Genomic DNA, 13,240 nt, shown 5'->3' with positions numbered 1-13,240 from the left:
AAAGTATGCTAATTAAAACATAACTAGCACATTAGGCTGTCTGTATCAAGTGGTTATGATCAGTCAAAACACAATAATGTTAAATTGTTGTTTGACCATTATCCATGTCAACGTTCAGATACTGGCTGCATCCAAAAACTGGAAAATGCTGCCTTTCGGGGGACACATTGCAAGGTAGGAAGGTATCTTGCCTCTTGAGATACCTTCATCTAGTCCATTTTGAAGGCAACATAGATCTATCCTTCGCTGCTTTTGATATCCCACAATCCTGTGCGTTCCATTCCGTGATGGTTGAGCAAAAAATAAAGATGCCGTCTGAAAGTTGCGTTTGGTGGTCAGTTTGTGTGTAATGTATGTTTCTGACCAACTTTTTGCACTTTTGATGATGTTATTTCTAGCAAGAAATCAGTAGGCTATTAAATATTCGCTTAAAGTTATCACCAAAGCTCGTTCTATTTTGCTGTAGATCAGAGGTCTCAAATTCAATTCCTGGAGGGCCGCAGCTCTGCAGAGTTTAGCTCCAACCAACTCCAACTCACACCTGCTTGGAAGTTTCTAGTAATCCTGAAGACCTTGATTAACTGGATCAGGTGTGTTTGATTAGGGTTGGAGCTAAACTGTGCAGAGCTGTGGCCCTCCAGGAATTGAGTTTGAGACCAGTGCTGTAGATCATTAAATGGTTACGCTACCTCAGAAGCATGTCCAAAATCAGTTTCGTGAGGTGCCTTTGTGTGCAAACACTGCCTGCAAAGTCATTGCCAGATAAGGCAGCTGCTAGGTTTTTGAATGCAGCCTTTTTGTCTTTTGCTATTTTCACACAAATGTGAGTTGCCATTTTTTTCCTGCAACTTTGGACGATTAGCAACCATCTGTAGTAAAGAGGCCTTGAAGGAATTATTTCATTAGTAAGCATCCTTTTGAGGCTAGAATGTAAAATAGAGGATATATATTAGTTCATAGAAACCTGTCTTATATGAAGAATAAAGGCCCGTTTACACCAACAAACACAACTAGACCACGCCAACGGCTTGTTTTTAAGAATGCGCTGCAGTTATGTCGTCTGCCGCTTAAATGTTGCCGCACTTTAAAGGATTAGTTCACTTCCAGAATAAAAATTTCCTGAAATTTCCCTCATCCCCATGTCATCCAAGATGTTAATGTCTTTATTTCTTCAGTTGAAAACAAATTAAGCTTTTTAAGGAAAACATTCCATGATTTTTCTCCATATATTAGACTTAAAAGGATAGTTCACCCAAAAATGAAAATTTGATGTTTATCTGCTTACCCCCAGGGCATCCAAGATGTAGGTGACTTTGTTTCTTCAGCAGAACACAAACCAAGATTTTTAATGAAAACCGGTGCAGTCTGCCAGCCACATAATGGATGTGGATGGGCACCAAACCTTTAAAAGTAAACAAAAAAAAAACATGCACAGACAAATCCAAATTACACCCTGTGTCTCGTGACGATACATTAATGTCCTAAGACATGAAACGATCGATTTTTGCGAGAAACTGAACAGTATTTATATCATTTTTTACCTTTGATACACAGTCACATCCATCTGTCCTGAGCATGAGCTCAGCATCCGGCTCGTTACATGTGTACACGCTCTGACTAAATCAGTAAAAAGTCCCGGATGAGTTTGCGCAAGCAAACATAATCTTTTAGCTTTAAATCGGTTTAAACAATCAGGATAAGCGCAAGTAATTACCATTTTGAATAGGCGCTATACCCACAATCTCTGTGCACTGTGTAAACAATGAGTGTCGTATACATGCGACAGATCGCTTCCGGCGTTTGCGTGTTCTACGCCAGAGCGCGTACACGTGTAACAAGCCTGATGCTAAACTCGTGCTCATGACAGATGGACGTGGCTGTGTATCAAAGGTAAAAAAATGATATAAATCCTGTTCAGTTTTTCGCAAAAAAACGATCGTTTTGTGTCTTAGGACATCAATGTATCGTCACAAGCAACAGGGTGTAATTTGGTTAAAAATCTTCGTTTGTGTTCTGCTGAGGAAACAAAGTCACCTACATCTTGGATGCCCTGGGGGTAAGCAGATAAACATCAAATTTTCATTTTTGGGTGAACTATCCCTTTAAATGGCGATTAATGGGTTAAAGGTCCAAATTGCAGTTTTAATGCAGCTTCAAAGGACTCCCAGCTGAGGATAAGGGTCTTATCTAGCAAAACAATTGGTCATTTTTATAAAATGTATATACTTTTTAACCACAAATGCTCATCTATAATATAAGTATATATATATATTTTTAGACAATGACCAGTCGTTTCGCTAGATAAGAACCTTGTTCCTCAGCGGGGTTCATGTGGATTGCTATTGAAGCTGCATTAAAACTGCAATTTGTGTATATTCTCAAAAAAAAAAAAAACACTATATGGAGAAAAATCCTGGAATGTTTTCCTCAAAAACTTCAATTTCTTTTCAGCTGAAGAAAGAAAGACATGAACATCTTTGATGACATGGGGGTGAGTAAATTATCAGGAAATTTAGAATTTGTTTTCTAGACCTTGGTGTGCATCGGCGTCAACGTTTATTAATGCTTTCTAGTGTAATCGACTAGTTTTTTTTAGCAGAGTCTCTACTAAAATCTAAATGTAATTTAGATTTTAAAATGTAAAATGTAATTTTTTAAAATTAAAATCACTATTTTATGTCCATTTATTTGTATATATAGTTTGTAAGTAGGTATAGTTGGTAACTTTTATTCTGAAATTTATGACGAACCAGGAAGCGGAGCAAACGGTCATTTCCGCTTCAGGTTCATAAGAGGTAAACAGCAACTTCTGTGATTTTTTCCCACTTTTAAATCGGCTATTAATCTATGATAGAACATGTAACGTTTGATTTCTGTGTAGCATGTGTGGTGTCTATTATAGATTTACATGTAATCCTCCTCGCTAGTTCACTAATGTATCATTAAGGGCCAACGTGTGTTTATTTGAAACTGTGTGCGAAATCTGTTAACCAACCTCACAAAAATATATTTTTGTTCTGTAAAAGACAAGCATGACTCGACACGGGAAAAACTGCACAGCGGGAGCCGTTTACACTTACCACGAGAAAAAGAAAGACACCGGTAATGCAACATTACCCCTGCTGCTAATATGTATCCATATGTAACGACGAGTGTGTATCATGAAATGTTTAAAATGCAATGACAATTACAAATTGTGCATCTCACTTCATATTTCCAGCCGCTTCTGGTTATGGGACACAAAGTGTGCGTTTGGGGAAGGACGCGATCAAAGATTTTGACTGCTGCTCTCTCTCCTTACAGCCCTGCAGGGACCCTGTCATAACGTACGAGCCACATTTGCCCTCATAACATTTAACGATGGAATTGTCTGCGTTGTGGTTATTATTACACAGTCTGAAGTGAATATACTGAGTGTTACTGAGCCATTTGCAAGTCAGCAGCTTGGAGTGTGTTTTAATGTGTGTTTGTGTTTATATTTGCATGCTGCAGTGGAGATGGATACATATATGAAAAAGAAGCCATCCTGCAATACATCCTTCACCAGAAAACAGAAATTGCCAAGAAAATGAAGGTTTGAGCACTTTTTAGCTCTATATGTGAATGTCTTTCTTTGCTTGTCTAACACACTCATGTTTTTAAATTCAGACATACGAGAAGCAGAAAAAGGCTCTAAAGAGTGAAGGCCAGCTGGAGTCTAAGTCTGAAGAGCGAGAGAGAGCTGAGAAGTTCAAACAGAGAGAGAACAACATTGTCTCCAAGCCAATCAACCCCTTTACCTCAGGTATGAAAACTGGACTGGGCGGTTTAAACTTAAGTACAACACAATGAGATTCCTGCTCAATTATGTGGCTAATTTTTTTTTCTGTAGGAAAATCTAAGGACGAAGGCAGTCAGAAGGCCTCAACCAGCTCCTCCAATTCTGACACAGGAGAGTCCAGTTCTGCTTCAGCTCTGCCCAGCTTCTGGATCCCCAGTCTCACACCAGAAGCCAAGCCCACCTTGTTGAAAAAACCTGTAAGTTTCGAGATCTGTCTGTCTTTATCCTCTTTGCCAGCCACGTGTCCCTAACCTTGGGTCTTCAGTAGTCAGATGTCATGGGAGAGCATTACGCAAGAGGTTATGCTTACCCTGAAATCAGTTTGCATGCCAAACGTTCTTTTGGTCGGTCATGATGCCCTTGATGGGTTTGTTTGTCCATCTCTTCATCTCTGTGTGTTCAGTAGCTTCTAGTGTCTTCTTGAAAAGTATCTCACCCTGTATGAGGCATTCAATTCAAGATATGCACATCACAAATATATTAACTCTTATTAATATCTATTATCATTAACTGTTTTTCGTTTGCTTTTTCAGTCAAAGACAGTGTTGTGCCCCATGTCAGGACTTCCTTTGAAGATGAGTGATTTGATTTCGGTGCGCTTCACTCCACTGGACCCCAATCTGGACAGAGTAGCGCTCCTCACACGACAAGTAAGAGGTCTAATTTTTTGGCTTTTCCTTTATTTTTTTTAGACATGCATCACTCTCTTCCTATTTAATATTGTACCATATACAGTGCCTTGCAAAAGTGTTCATACCCCTTCGTTTTTTCACATTTTATGTTGCAGCCTTATGTTAAACTGGTGATGTTTTATTAAATATGAAATATTTCTGTATTTCTTAAAATAAAAACAAGATTGACCCAAACTTTTAAATTGCTTCACATCTTTGCAAGAACTATCTTCAAGGTGTTAATGAACCATTCATAAAATGTTTCATGTAATCCTCAGGACAGATATGTGTGTGCAGTAACCAAAGACACACTTGGGAACTCTGTGCCCTGTGCTGTTCTTAGACCCTCGTGAGTTCGACTTTAAAACTGCTTATTCAGCAAGAATCTTTCTGACTTAATACTTTTTTTTTTAAACATTTAGTCCTTCCTCTCACTTTCAGTTTTTCTCTCTCGTTTTGTTTCCTATCTTTTCCTCAAGTGGAGCCGTAGTCACTATGGAGTGTGTGGAGAAGCTCATACGGAAAGACATGGTTGATCCAATGACTGGAGACAAACTAAAAGAGAAGGACATCATACCCATTCAGAGGGTGTGTATGAAAGAAGTAGTGCTATGAAGGTCTCAATTTTTAACAAATGCACAAACTCATTGTTTAAATGTCTGTCTTTTCTGATTAACAGGGTGGTACTGGCTTCTCAGGCTCAGGAGTGGACCTCAAAGCTAAAGAGGCCAGACCCGTTATGCAAGCATAAACGAGAGGATTGGAGAACGCTTTGACTATGTAAATATGTCATTCAATTTGCTAGACTTTTTGTTGTTAATTGTTTGGTGAGGGGTAATTTGAGTGGATGTTGAAGTTATATTTTCCCCAGACCCCAAAGATACTATAATGTCATGTGTACCCAATAAACAGGAAATGCGGTTTTTGTTTTGTTTTAAATAAATCATTCATTTTACACACTTCAAAAGTCACTTTTGTCTTATTTTAATAGTTTTAAGAGACATTCAGGCTTTTTGTGGTCATAATAAGGCTAAAGTTCATCATGATCTTCTACCAGGGTCCCAAAGTCAGTTATAGTGCTGACTTTAATGAAATCCATTTTATCCATGATCTCACTGATAGAGAGACGACCATCCTGGGAATGATATTAAAGACACAAGCACAGTTTGGAAAATGCAAACGACAAAGAATGATTTCGCTGAACTATTAAAAAATATATGATTTAAAAGTACACCTGCTATCAGAATGTAATGTAATGTACTGAAATTAAACCCCAGTCCACAATTTTAAAAAACCAACATGGCTTTATTTAGAATTCACAGAGAGAAAAATGTTCCACCGATATAGTGTCAATCACTTTTGTCTCCTCCCATCTATTGAATCCCTGCCCTCTTTCCCTTCCTCTGGCTTCACTTCTCCTCACCTATGCCTCTTTTTCATCTAAGTGAATGTAAAATCACAGTCCACTAATGTGAAATTTACATTGTAACAGTCAAAACAGGGCTGTTATTGTGAAGACTGATGCAACTGGCCCTGTATTCAGTGTTGAATTTCCTGAGCATGGAAAATATTCAGTTTCCTCGCAATTAGCAAGCTGGAGTGTCTGTTCTGAAGGAATGTGAGTGTTCATTACAATTTAGTTTCATAAGATGAAATGTGTTTGACAATAAATACAATTTTGACCTGTTTCACTAAGATGCATATCTTCACTGAAGCCTAACCCCTGACTTTTGACTCTGGAAATGTTCCTATCCAACATGTAATGAAAATTAGCTTTTATTTTCATATTCAGTTTGCTATATTCTCACCTACACCTCAAATATATTGCCCTCCCCTGCACCCAGATATGCCAGCATTAAAGCTCATCATGTCTTTTGGTGAGATCCTCTCCGTAATTAGTCGCTTGGCTTCCGACAAACATGTTCCAGTTTGCCAGAATCTCTTTCTTTGTGATTTTGTCATCCTGGTTAGTCAATTACATCAAGCAGTTGGAAGATTAAAAGAAAGAAGACAGAGTTAAAGATTAATTTAATCAATTGATTTTTGATTATAATTATTGAGAATTAATAACGGCACCCACGTGAAGACCCAGTTACTTACGTTGTCTTTATCGGTTTCGTGAATGAGATGCCGAGCCTCATTATCAGCGTGGTCAACCTCTCCAGGCAGGATCCAATGAGATACTTCAGTGGGATCAAGATAACCATCCTAACAAAGCAAACAAATCATGAACCATGAAAGAATAGCCAGGAAACACTCTCAGGTGATGCAGACAGAATTCTATCCCACTGCATACCTTGTTCATGTCTCTGAACTCTGAAAAGTGTTTCTTTTCTGTTGTGACCCAGTCTGGTTCATTCTCTCCACTTTCAGGGGTAAACATGTCCCCTAGAGTCAAAAGGAACATATGCAAAATTTCAACTCATCTGATCACAAAATATCAGTTCTAATGTAAGCTGTCTTCTTTCCCAGGTGAACAATGTAGACATTTACCAATGTATTCTTGCAGATCAATCTTGCCATCGCCATTCTTGTCAATGTCTTCAATTGTTTCCTGTAACGTAGTGAAAGGTTTTTTCCCTAATGTAAATTATCTCAACATGTATTAAATGTATTTTTAAACATGATAGAATATGCTAGCTTTCTGCTTTACTCCATGTACCTGTATTACAATGCTTCTCATGTAGTCAAACTCTTCTGGATGGAGAAAGGCAGTGAACTCTTCTCTGGTAGCAACGCCGTCCCCGTCTCGGTCTGCGGACTTGAAACGTCTTTCATCTCTAGTAAGCATGGCTTTGTAACTGGCCTTATCTTCCACATCATCAAACTCTGTATCTGGAATACAGTAACACAGTACATCAACCATCAATAATCTTTAGTTCTGCAGTATGTATTGGAGTTTAAAGTCTAAACTGTGTTTGTTTAACATTTGTCTATTCCAATGGAATACTAATTTATCCGAAATAGAATCGTTTCTTTTTGTGAATATGTTGCACTGGTGTGAGCAATGAATACACTTGAGGTCAAAAGTTTGCATACACCTTGCTTGTTTTTTTTATTTAGCACTGACCTGAATAAGATATTTCACATAAAAGACATTTACATATAGTCCACAAGAGAAAATAATAGCTGAATTTATAAAAATGACCCATTCAAATGTTTACATACACTTGATTCTTAATACTGTGTCCTGAACAATTAACCTGCCCGCTGTACTTCAGAAAAATCCTTAAGATCCCACAAATTCTTTGGTTTTTCAGCATTTTTGTGTATTTGAATCCTTTCCAACAATGACTGTATGATTTTGGGATCCATTTTTTCACACTGAGGGACTCATATGCAACTACTACAGAAGGTTGAAACGCTCACTGATGCTTCAGAAGGAAACAAGATGCATTAAGAGCCGGGGGGTGAAAACTTTTGAAACTGAATGAGGATGTGTACATTTTCCTTATTTTGCCTAAATATAATATATATTTTTTTCATTTAGTACTTCCCTTCAGATTCTGCAGAAGAACATGTTTCCCAGAAGACAAAATAGATTAAATTTACCCTGATCTTCAAATTTTTAAAAGTCTTCACCCCCCCCCCCCCAGCTTTTAATACATCATGTTTCCTCTAAAAGCATCAGTGAGTGTTTGTAAGAGGTTCAAATACACAAAAATGTTGAAAACCCAAAGAATGTGTGGGACCTGATGAATTTATCTGAATAAAAGCAAGCAGTTTAACTGTTCAGGACAAACAAGGAACTCATGAACAACTACTAAAAAAACCAGCGGTGGATAATTCAGGTAACAACACAGTATTAAGAATCAAGTGTATGTAAACTTTTGAATGTAAACAATTATTTCCTCTTGTGGACTATGTATAAAGATCTATCATGTGAAATAATTTGTTCAGATCAGTACTAAATAAAAAAATAGCATGTATTTTGTATGATCCCTCTTACTTTGGTAAAATAATTAACATTTTGCAGACTTTTTTTCAAAAAGATGAAATTTTGACTTCAGCTGTACAGTACATAACCCCACATAAACAGCTGTTTCTTAGTTAAAGCCACATAATTAGTAGCCACGCCCAAAATCAAAGGCTTGTTCTAATTACCAATATAATATCCGTAGGTGGTGTTCTTGTACTCGATCCAGCCAATCTTCCCGTCCTTGTTCTGGTCGTACTCTTTCCAGTGCTTGTCCACATTCTCTTCGATGTACCTCCTCTGTCTGTGCTTGATCCAGTGGTGCAGCTCAGCATGACTGATGAAGCCATCTTTATCTGTGTCAATCCTATCCACAATCTTTCTGCATGGGGAATATAGAAAAAAATACAAAGTAAGACACATATTATTATTTGCCTATTTACTGTAGTGTTCCCATGTAGTTATTTTACCCTAGTCTTTCTTTGCTCTCCTCAGGGCTTAGCTGGTCAAAGGTCTTGGCTTCCTCTTTGCCCAGGAAGGCCTCGTGGTCATACTGGTATCCATGGGCATCATCGTGAACATGGTCGCTGAGGCCAGGCTTATGATGTACACGCTTCTCCTGTGCAGGCACAGCCACTGTGACCCCAACCAACAGGGCAAGTGTCCCTAAAACGAGGAGCTGCATTTTCTCCCTAAGGAATGTGTGTAAAAGAGAAAGATATTAGAAATTATGTTTGCCTTAGAAAAAGGATTATGCACAGGAACACACAAAGTCATTGTGTTTTGCAACGAAAAGTAATTTTGTCATTAGTGGTCTCATTAATTTTAAACTAAATGACAGTATTGACATTACTTCAACTTTCTGAATAAGCATCAACTATTTTATGTTAAAGCATAATAATATAAAACAAGAACAGGTATATTAAATCGAAAAAATAACGCTTTGTATTATGCAGTGATTTATAGTAGGTAAAGACTATTGAGCGAACTGTACAAAAACAACTGACATTAATAAACTGCAGTGCAATTAAAGTTTAAAATGAAAACAGTTTTTTTTTTAAATCTAAAACTGTATAAATGACTTACCAAATCTGCAGTGATTTCTGCTTGAGTACACCCGTTTGTCCTAAGTTGAGCTGTACGCGTTGGCACTGTTCTGATTTAAAGTGCACGTAAAGGTGGGTGGGGCAGCCACGTTACGTGCCCTCAAAAATGTTTTACTGACATATGAAACAGCCAATTATAAGACGGGATTGGGCGGGGCCCAGAAAAATTCTAAATTCTACTGGCTACGAAACGCCACGTTGACACGCGAACGAGCATTTGTAGAGGCAGGCGCGTTTTGGCAAACTGTGAGAAGTTTTGAGGGATAGTTTGTTTTGGACAAACATTGTGTTGTTTGCGTTTAAACTGTTAAATTAACGGAGAGATGCATGCATGGTAATCTTAATGTAACATGCAAACTGTGTTTCATTAAGTCTTCACAAGGCAATTCATATTCTGGTCAGTGCTTCTGTAATAATAATAGCTATCAATACCAGTCAAAAACTTTTGAGTGCCCATGTCGTTTTGTAAAGGTTGTTTTCTTTTCCCTGAACTATAGTGTTAAATTGCTGCCGCAATTACAAATGATATTTCATAGACACCATTATTTGGATTAAAACATAGCCTACATTTCGCCGAATCTTCTATGTAAACCCCCTTTTTCAAATCCTTTATCATTGTCAGATTACTCATGTTAAACGTCGCGCATATTGTATATCAGCATGTAAGTATAGTTTTAAAGTTATTTCTTCAAAACATAATAATATAATAATTTTTTAAAACTTTAATCCTTTCTTTTTAACGGCACCCCTGGCAGGGGTTGTTCAAAAAGTTGATATCCAAAATATGTCATTTGTTTGAGGTCAGTTTGACATCAGAAATAACATGTTCAAAATAGAGCAACAGTGTGTACACAAATCAAAATGTATTCAAATGTATTAATGATTTATGCCTTCTTTTTATGTTTTATATAGCCTACTTTTTTCACTGCAACTATCTCATATGTTACATCATACTTTTTGTCAGACACTTTTCTCCAAAGTGACATACTTACACAGTATATGTTATCAGTATCCCTGGGAATTGAACCAAACCTTTTGTTTTGCACTATGCTGCCAGTAGAGATACAGATCTAGAGAAGACATTTTTTGGAGTGGTTAAGGTGCTATATAGCACTGCTACAGTTATAAAGTAAGGTTCTTCCGCAGTTTTTCAGTGGTTCTTTGGGGTGGTTGAGGGGCTATATAATATCACTGATTGACAAAGAACCTGTTAATCCCCTGTATAGTTCTTTGAAGGTTCACTAACTCTCTCTTAAGTCTAGTTGGAAAAATGATTAACATTAAAATACTGTATATTTACTGAAGATAACATGGTTATGCCCCTAAGGCTCCCCTATAAGGAAATATTCTCCATTCAAGACCTTTTGACCTCAGAAAAGGATAAAAGGGATTCAAAACAGCTTTTGCCATTTAAGTAAATTCCCATTTATAGCAAATATGAGTGGAGTGACATATCTAAAATCTAAAGAGGAGAATGGGGTTCCTCTTCTGGTTCTACAGTCGTGGCCAAAAGTTTTGAGAATGACACAAATATTTCACAAAGTTTGCTGCTCAACTGCTTTTAGATCTTTGTTTCAGTTGTTTCTGTGATGTGCTGAAATATAATTACAAGCACTTCATACGTTTCAAAGGCTTTTATCGACAATTACATGACATTTATGCAAAGAGTCAGTATTTGCAGTGTTGGCCCTTCTTTTTCAGGACCTCTGCAATTCGACTGGGCATGCTCTCAATCAACTTCTGGGCCAAATCCTGACTGATAGCAACCCATTCTTTCATAATCACTTCTTGGAGTTTGTCAGAATTAGTGGGTTTTTGTTTGTCCACCTGCCTCTTGAGGATTGACCACAAGTTTTAAGATCTGGGGAGTTTCCAGGCCATGGACCCAAAATTTCAACATTTTGGTCCCCGAGCCACTTAGTTATCACTTTTGCCTTATGGCACGGTGCTCCATCGTGCTGGAAAATGCATTGTTCTTCACCAAACTGTTGTTGGATTGTTGGAAGAAGTTGCTGTTGGAGGGTGTTTTGGTACCATTCTTTATTCATGGCTGTGTTTTTGGGCAAAATTGTGAGTGAGCCCACTCCCTTGGATGAGAAGCAACCCCACACATGAATGGTCTCAGGATGCTTTACTGTTGGCATGACACAGGACTGATGGTAGCGCTCACCTTTTCTTCTCCAGACAAGCCTTTTTCCAGATGCCCCAAACAATCGGAAAGAGGCTTCATCGGAGAATATGACTTTGCCCCAGTCCTCAGCAGTCCATTCGCCATACTTTTTGCAGAAGATCAATCTGTCCCTGAAGTGGCTTCTTTGCTGCCCTTCTTGACACCAGGCCATCTTCCAAAAGTCTTGGCCTCACTGTGCGTGCAGATGCGCTCACACCTGCCTGCTGCCATTCCTGAGCAAGCTCTGCACTGGTGCCACTCCGATCCCGCAGCTGAATCCTCTTTAGGAGACGATCCTGGCACTTGCTGGACTTTCTTGGACGCCTTGAAGCCTTCTTAACAATGCAGTGGAAAGTTTTTTTCGGGATTAAGTTCATTTTCATGGCAAAGAAGGACTATGCAATTCATCTGATCACTCTTCATAACATTCTGGAGTATATGCAAATTGCTATTATAAAAACTTAAGCAGCAACTTTTCCAATTTCCAATATTTATGTAATTCTCAAAACTTTTGGCCACGACTGTACATAGCACTATTTGACAAATGTGCTGTATAACACCTTTAAAGATGGGTGCTATATAGCACTTAAAATGGTTCCCCTATGATTACGAGCCAATGAACCACTCTTTTTTATTTTTAAGGGGGAAGGGGGTATACATATATGAGTTATATATATAGTTGAAGTCAAAAATTTACATACACCTTGCAGAATCTGCAAAATATTATTTTAGAAAATAAGAGGGATCATACAAAATGCATGTTATTTATTATTTAGTACTGACCTGAGTAAGATATTTCACATAAAAGACGTTTACATATAGTCCACAAGAGAAAATAATAGTTGAATTTATAAAAATGACCCTGTTCAAAAGTTTACATACACCTGATTCCTAATACTGTGTTTGTTTAGTGATAGTTGTTCATGAGTCCCTTGTTTTTCCTGAACAGTTAAACTGCCTGCCGTTCTTCAGAAAAATCATTCAGGTCCCACAAATTCTTTGGTTTTTCAGCATTTTTTGTGCATTTGAACTCTTTCCAACAATGACTGTATGATTTTGAGATCCATCTTTTCACACTGAGGACAACTGAGGGACTCATATGCAAGATTCAAACACTCACTGATGCTTCAGAAGGAAACACAATGTATGAAGAGCCAGGGGTGAAAACTTTTTGACTTTGAAGATCAGGGTTAATGTAACATATTTTGTCTTCTGGGGAATATGAAGTATCTTCTGTTGCTTCCAAATGCAGTACTAAATGAAGAAAAAAAAATGATATGTAAGCAAAATAACTCAAATGTACACATCTTAAACACATTCTGTTCAAAAGTTTTCACGCCCTGGCTCTTAATGCATGTTTTTTTTCTTCTGAAGCATCAGTGAATGTTTTACTGAGTACCTCAGTTGTCCTCAGTGTGAAAAGATGGATCTCAAAATCATACAGTCATTGTTGGAAAGGGTTCACAAAAATGCTGAAAAACTAAAGAATTTGTGGGACCTGAAGGATTTTTCTGAAGAACAGCAGGCAGTTCAAGATAAACAAGTGGCTCATGAACA

General features: G+C 37.7%; 2 protein-coding genes across 3 annotated transcripts; one reads left to right on the top strand and one right to left on the bottom strand.

Annotated features, from left to right (window-relative positions):
- The first annotated feature begins 2,755 nt into the window (after positions 1–2,755).
- nosip (nitric oxide synthase interacting protein) lies at positions 2,756–5,450 on the top strand. Its single transcript, XM_073840422.1, has 10 exons — positions 2,756–2,795; positions 3,027–3,102; positions 3,221–3,326; positions 3,493–3,574; positions 3,649–3,784; positions 3,872–4,017; positions 4,354–4,470; positions 4,770–4,840; positions 4,971–5,079; positions 5,171–5,450. The coding sequence occupies exons 2-10, from the start codon at positions 3,033–3,035 to the stop codon at positions 5,240–5,242; spliced, it is 909 nt and encodes a 302-aa protein (XP_073696523.1). The 5' UTR covers positions 2,756–2,795; positions 3,027–3,032; the 3' UTR covers positions 5,243–5,450.
- Positions 5,451–5,459: 9 nt separating this feature from the next.
- On the bottom strand, positions 5,460–9,571 carry rcn3 (reticulocalbin 3, EF-hand calcium binding domain). 2 transcript variants are annotated; one of them, XM_073840297.1, is made up of 8 exons: positions 9,494–9,571; positions 8,878–9,099; positions 8,596–8,789; positions 7,154–7,326; positions 6,985–7,045; positions 6,788–6,879; positions 6,592–6,699; positions 5,460–5,626 (listed from the first exon to the last, which is right to left on the bottom strand). In XM_073840297.1, the coding sequence occupies exons 2-8, from the start codon at positions 9,090–9,092 to the stop codon at positions 5,522–5,524; spliced, it is 948 nt and encodes a 315-aa protein (XP_073696398.1). In that variant the 5' UTR covers positions 9,093–9,099; positions 9,494–9,571; the 3' UTR covers positions 5,460–5,521. The 2 variants fall into 2 exon arrangements, with proteins under 2 accessions (XP_073696398.1, XP_073696310.1); XM_073840209.1 differs by lacking the exon at positions 5,460–5,626 and adding an exon at positions 5,776–6,454.
- Positions 9,572–13,240: the final 3,669 nt, after the last annotated feature.

The sequence above is a fragment of the Garra rufa genome, chromosome 1, assembly GCF_049309525.1.
Source record: "Garra rufa chromosome 1, GarRuf1.0, whole genome shotgun sequence".
Taxonomy (NCBI): domain Eukaryota; kingdom Metazoa; phylum Chordata; class Actinopteri; order Cypriniformes; family Cyprinidae; genus Garra; species Garra rufa.
This window is presented reverse-complemented; position numbering and strand designations above follow the sequence as displayed.

Coding starts and splice junctions, on each gene's coding strand:
- nosip (XM_073840422.1), top strand. CDS start 3,033: ATGACTCGACACGGGAAAAACTGCACAGCGGGAGCCGTTTACACTTAC. Junction 3,327..3,492: donor TGCAGGGACCCTGTCATAAC/GTACGAGCCACA, acceptor TGCATGCTGCAG/TGGAGATGGATACATATATG. Junction 3,575..3,648: donor AAATTGCCAAGAAAATGAAG/GTTTGAGCACTT, acceptor TTTTAAATTCAG/ACATACGAGAAGCAGAAAAA.
- rcn3 (XM_073840209.1), bottom strand. CDS start 9,092: ATGCAGCTCCTCGTTTTAGGGACACTTGCCCTGTTGGTTGGGGTCACA. Junction 8,790..8,877: donor GAGAGCAAAGAAAGACTAGG/GTAAAATAACTA, acceptor TTCCCCATGCAG/AAAGATTGTGGATAGGATTG. Junction 6,700..6,787: donor AGTTCAGAGACATGAACAAG/GTATGCAGTGGG, acceptor TTGCTTTGTTAG/GATGGTTATCTTGATCCCAC.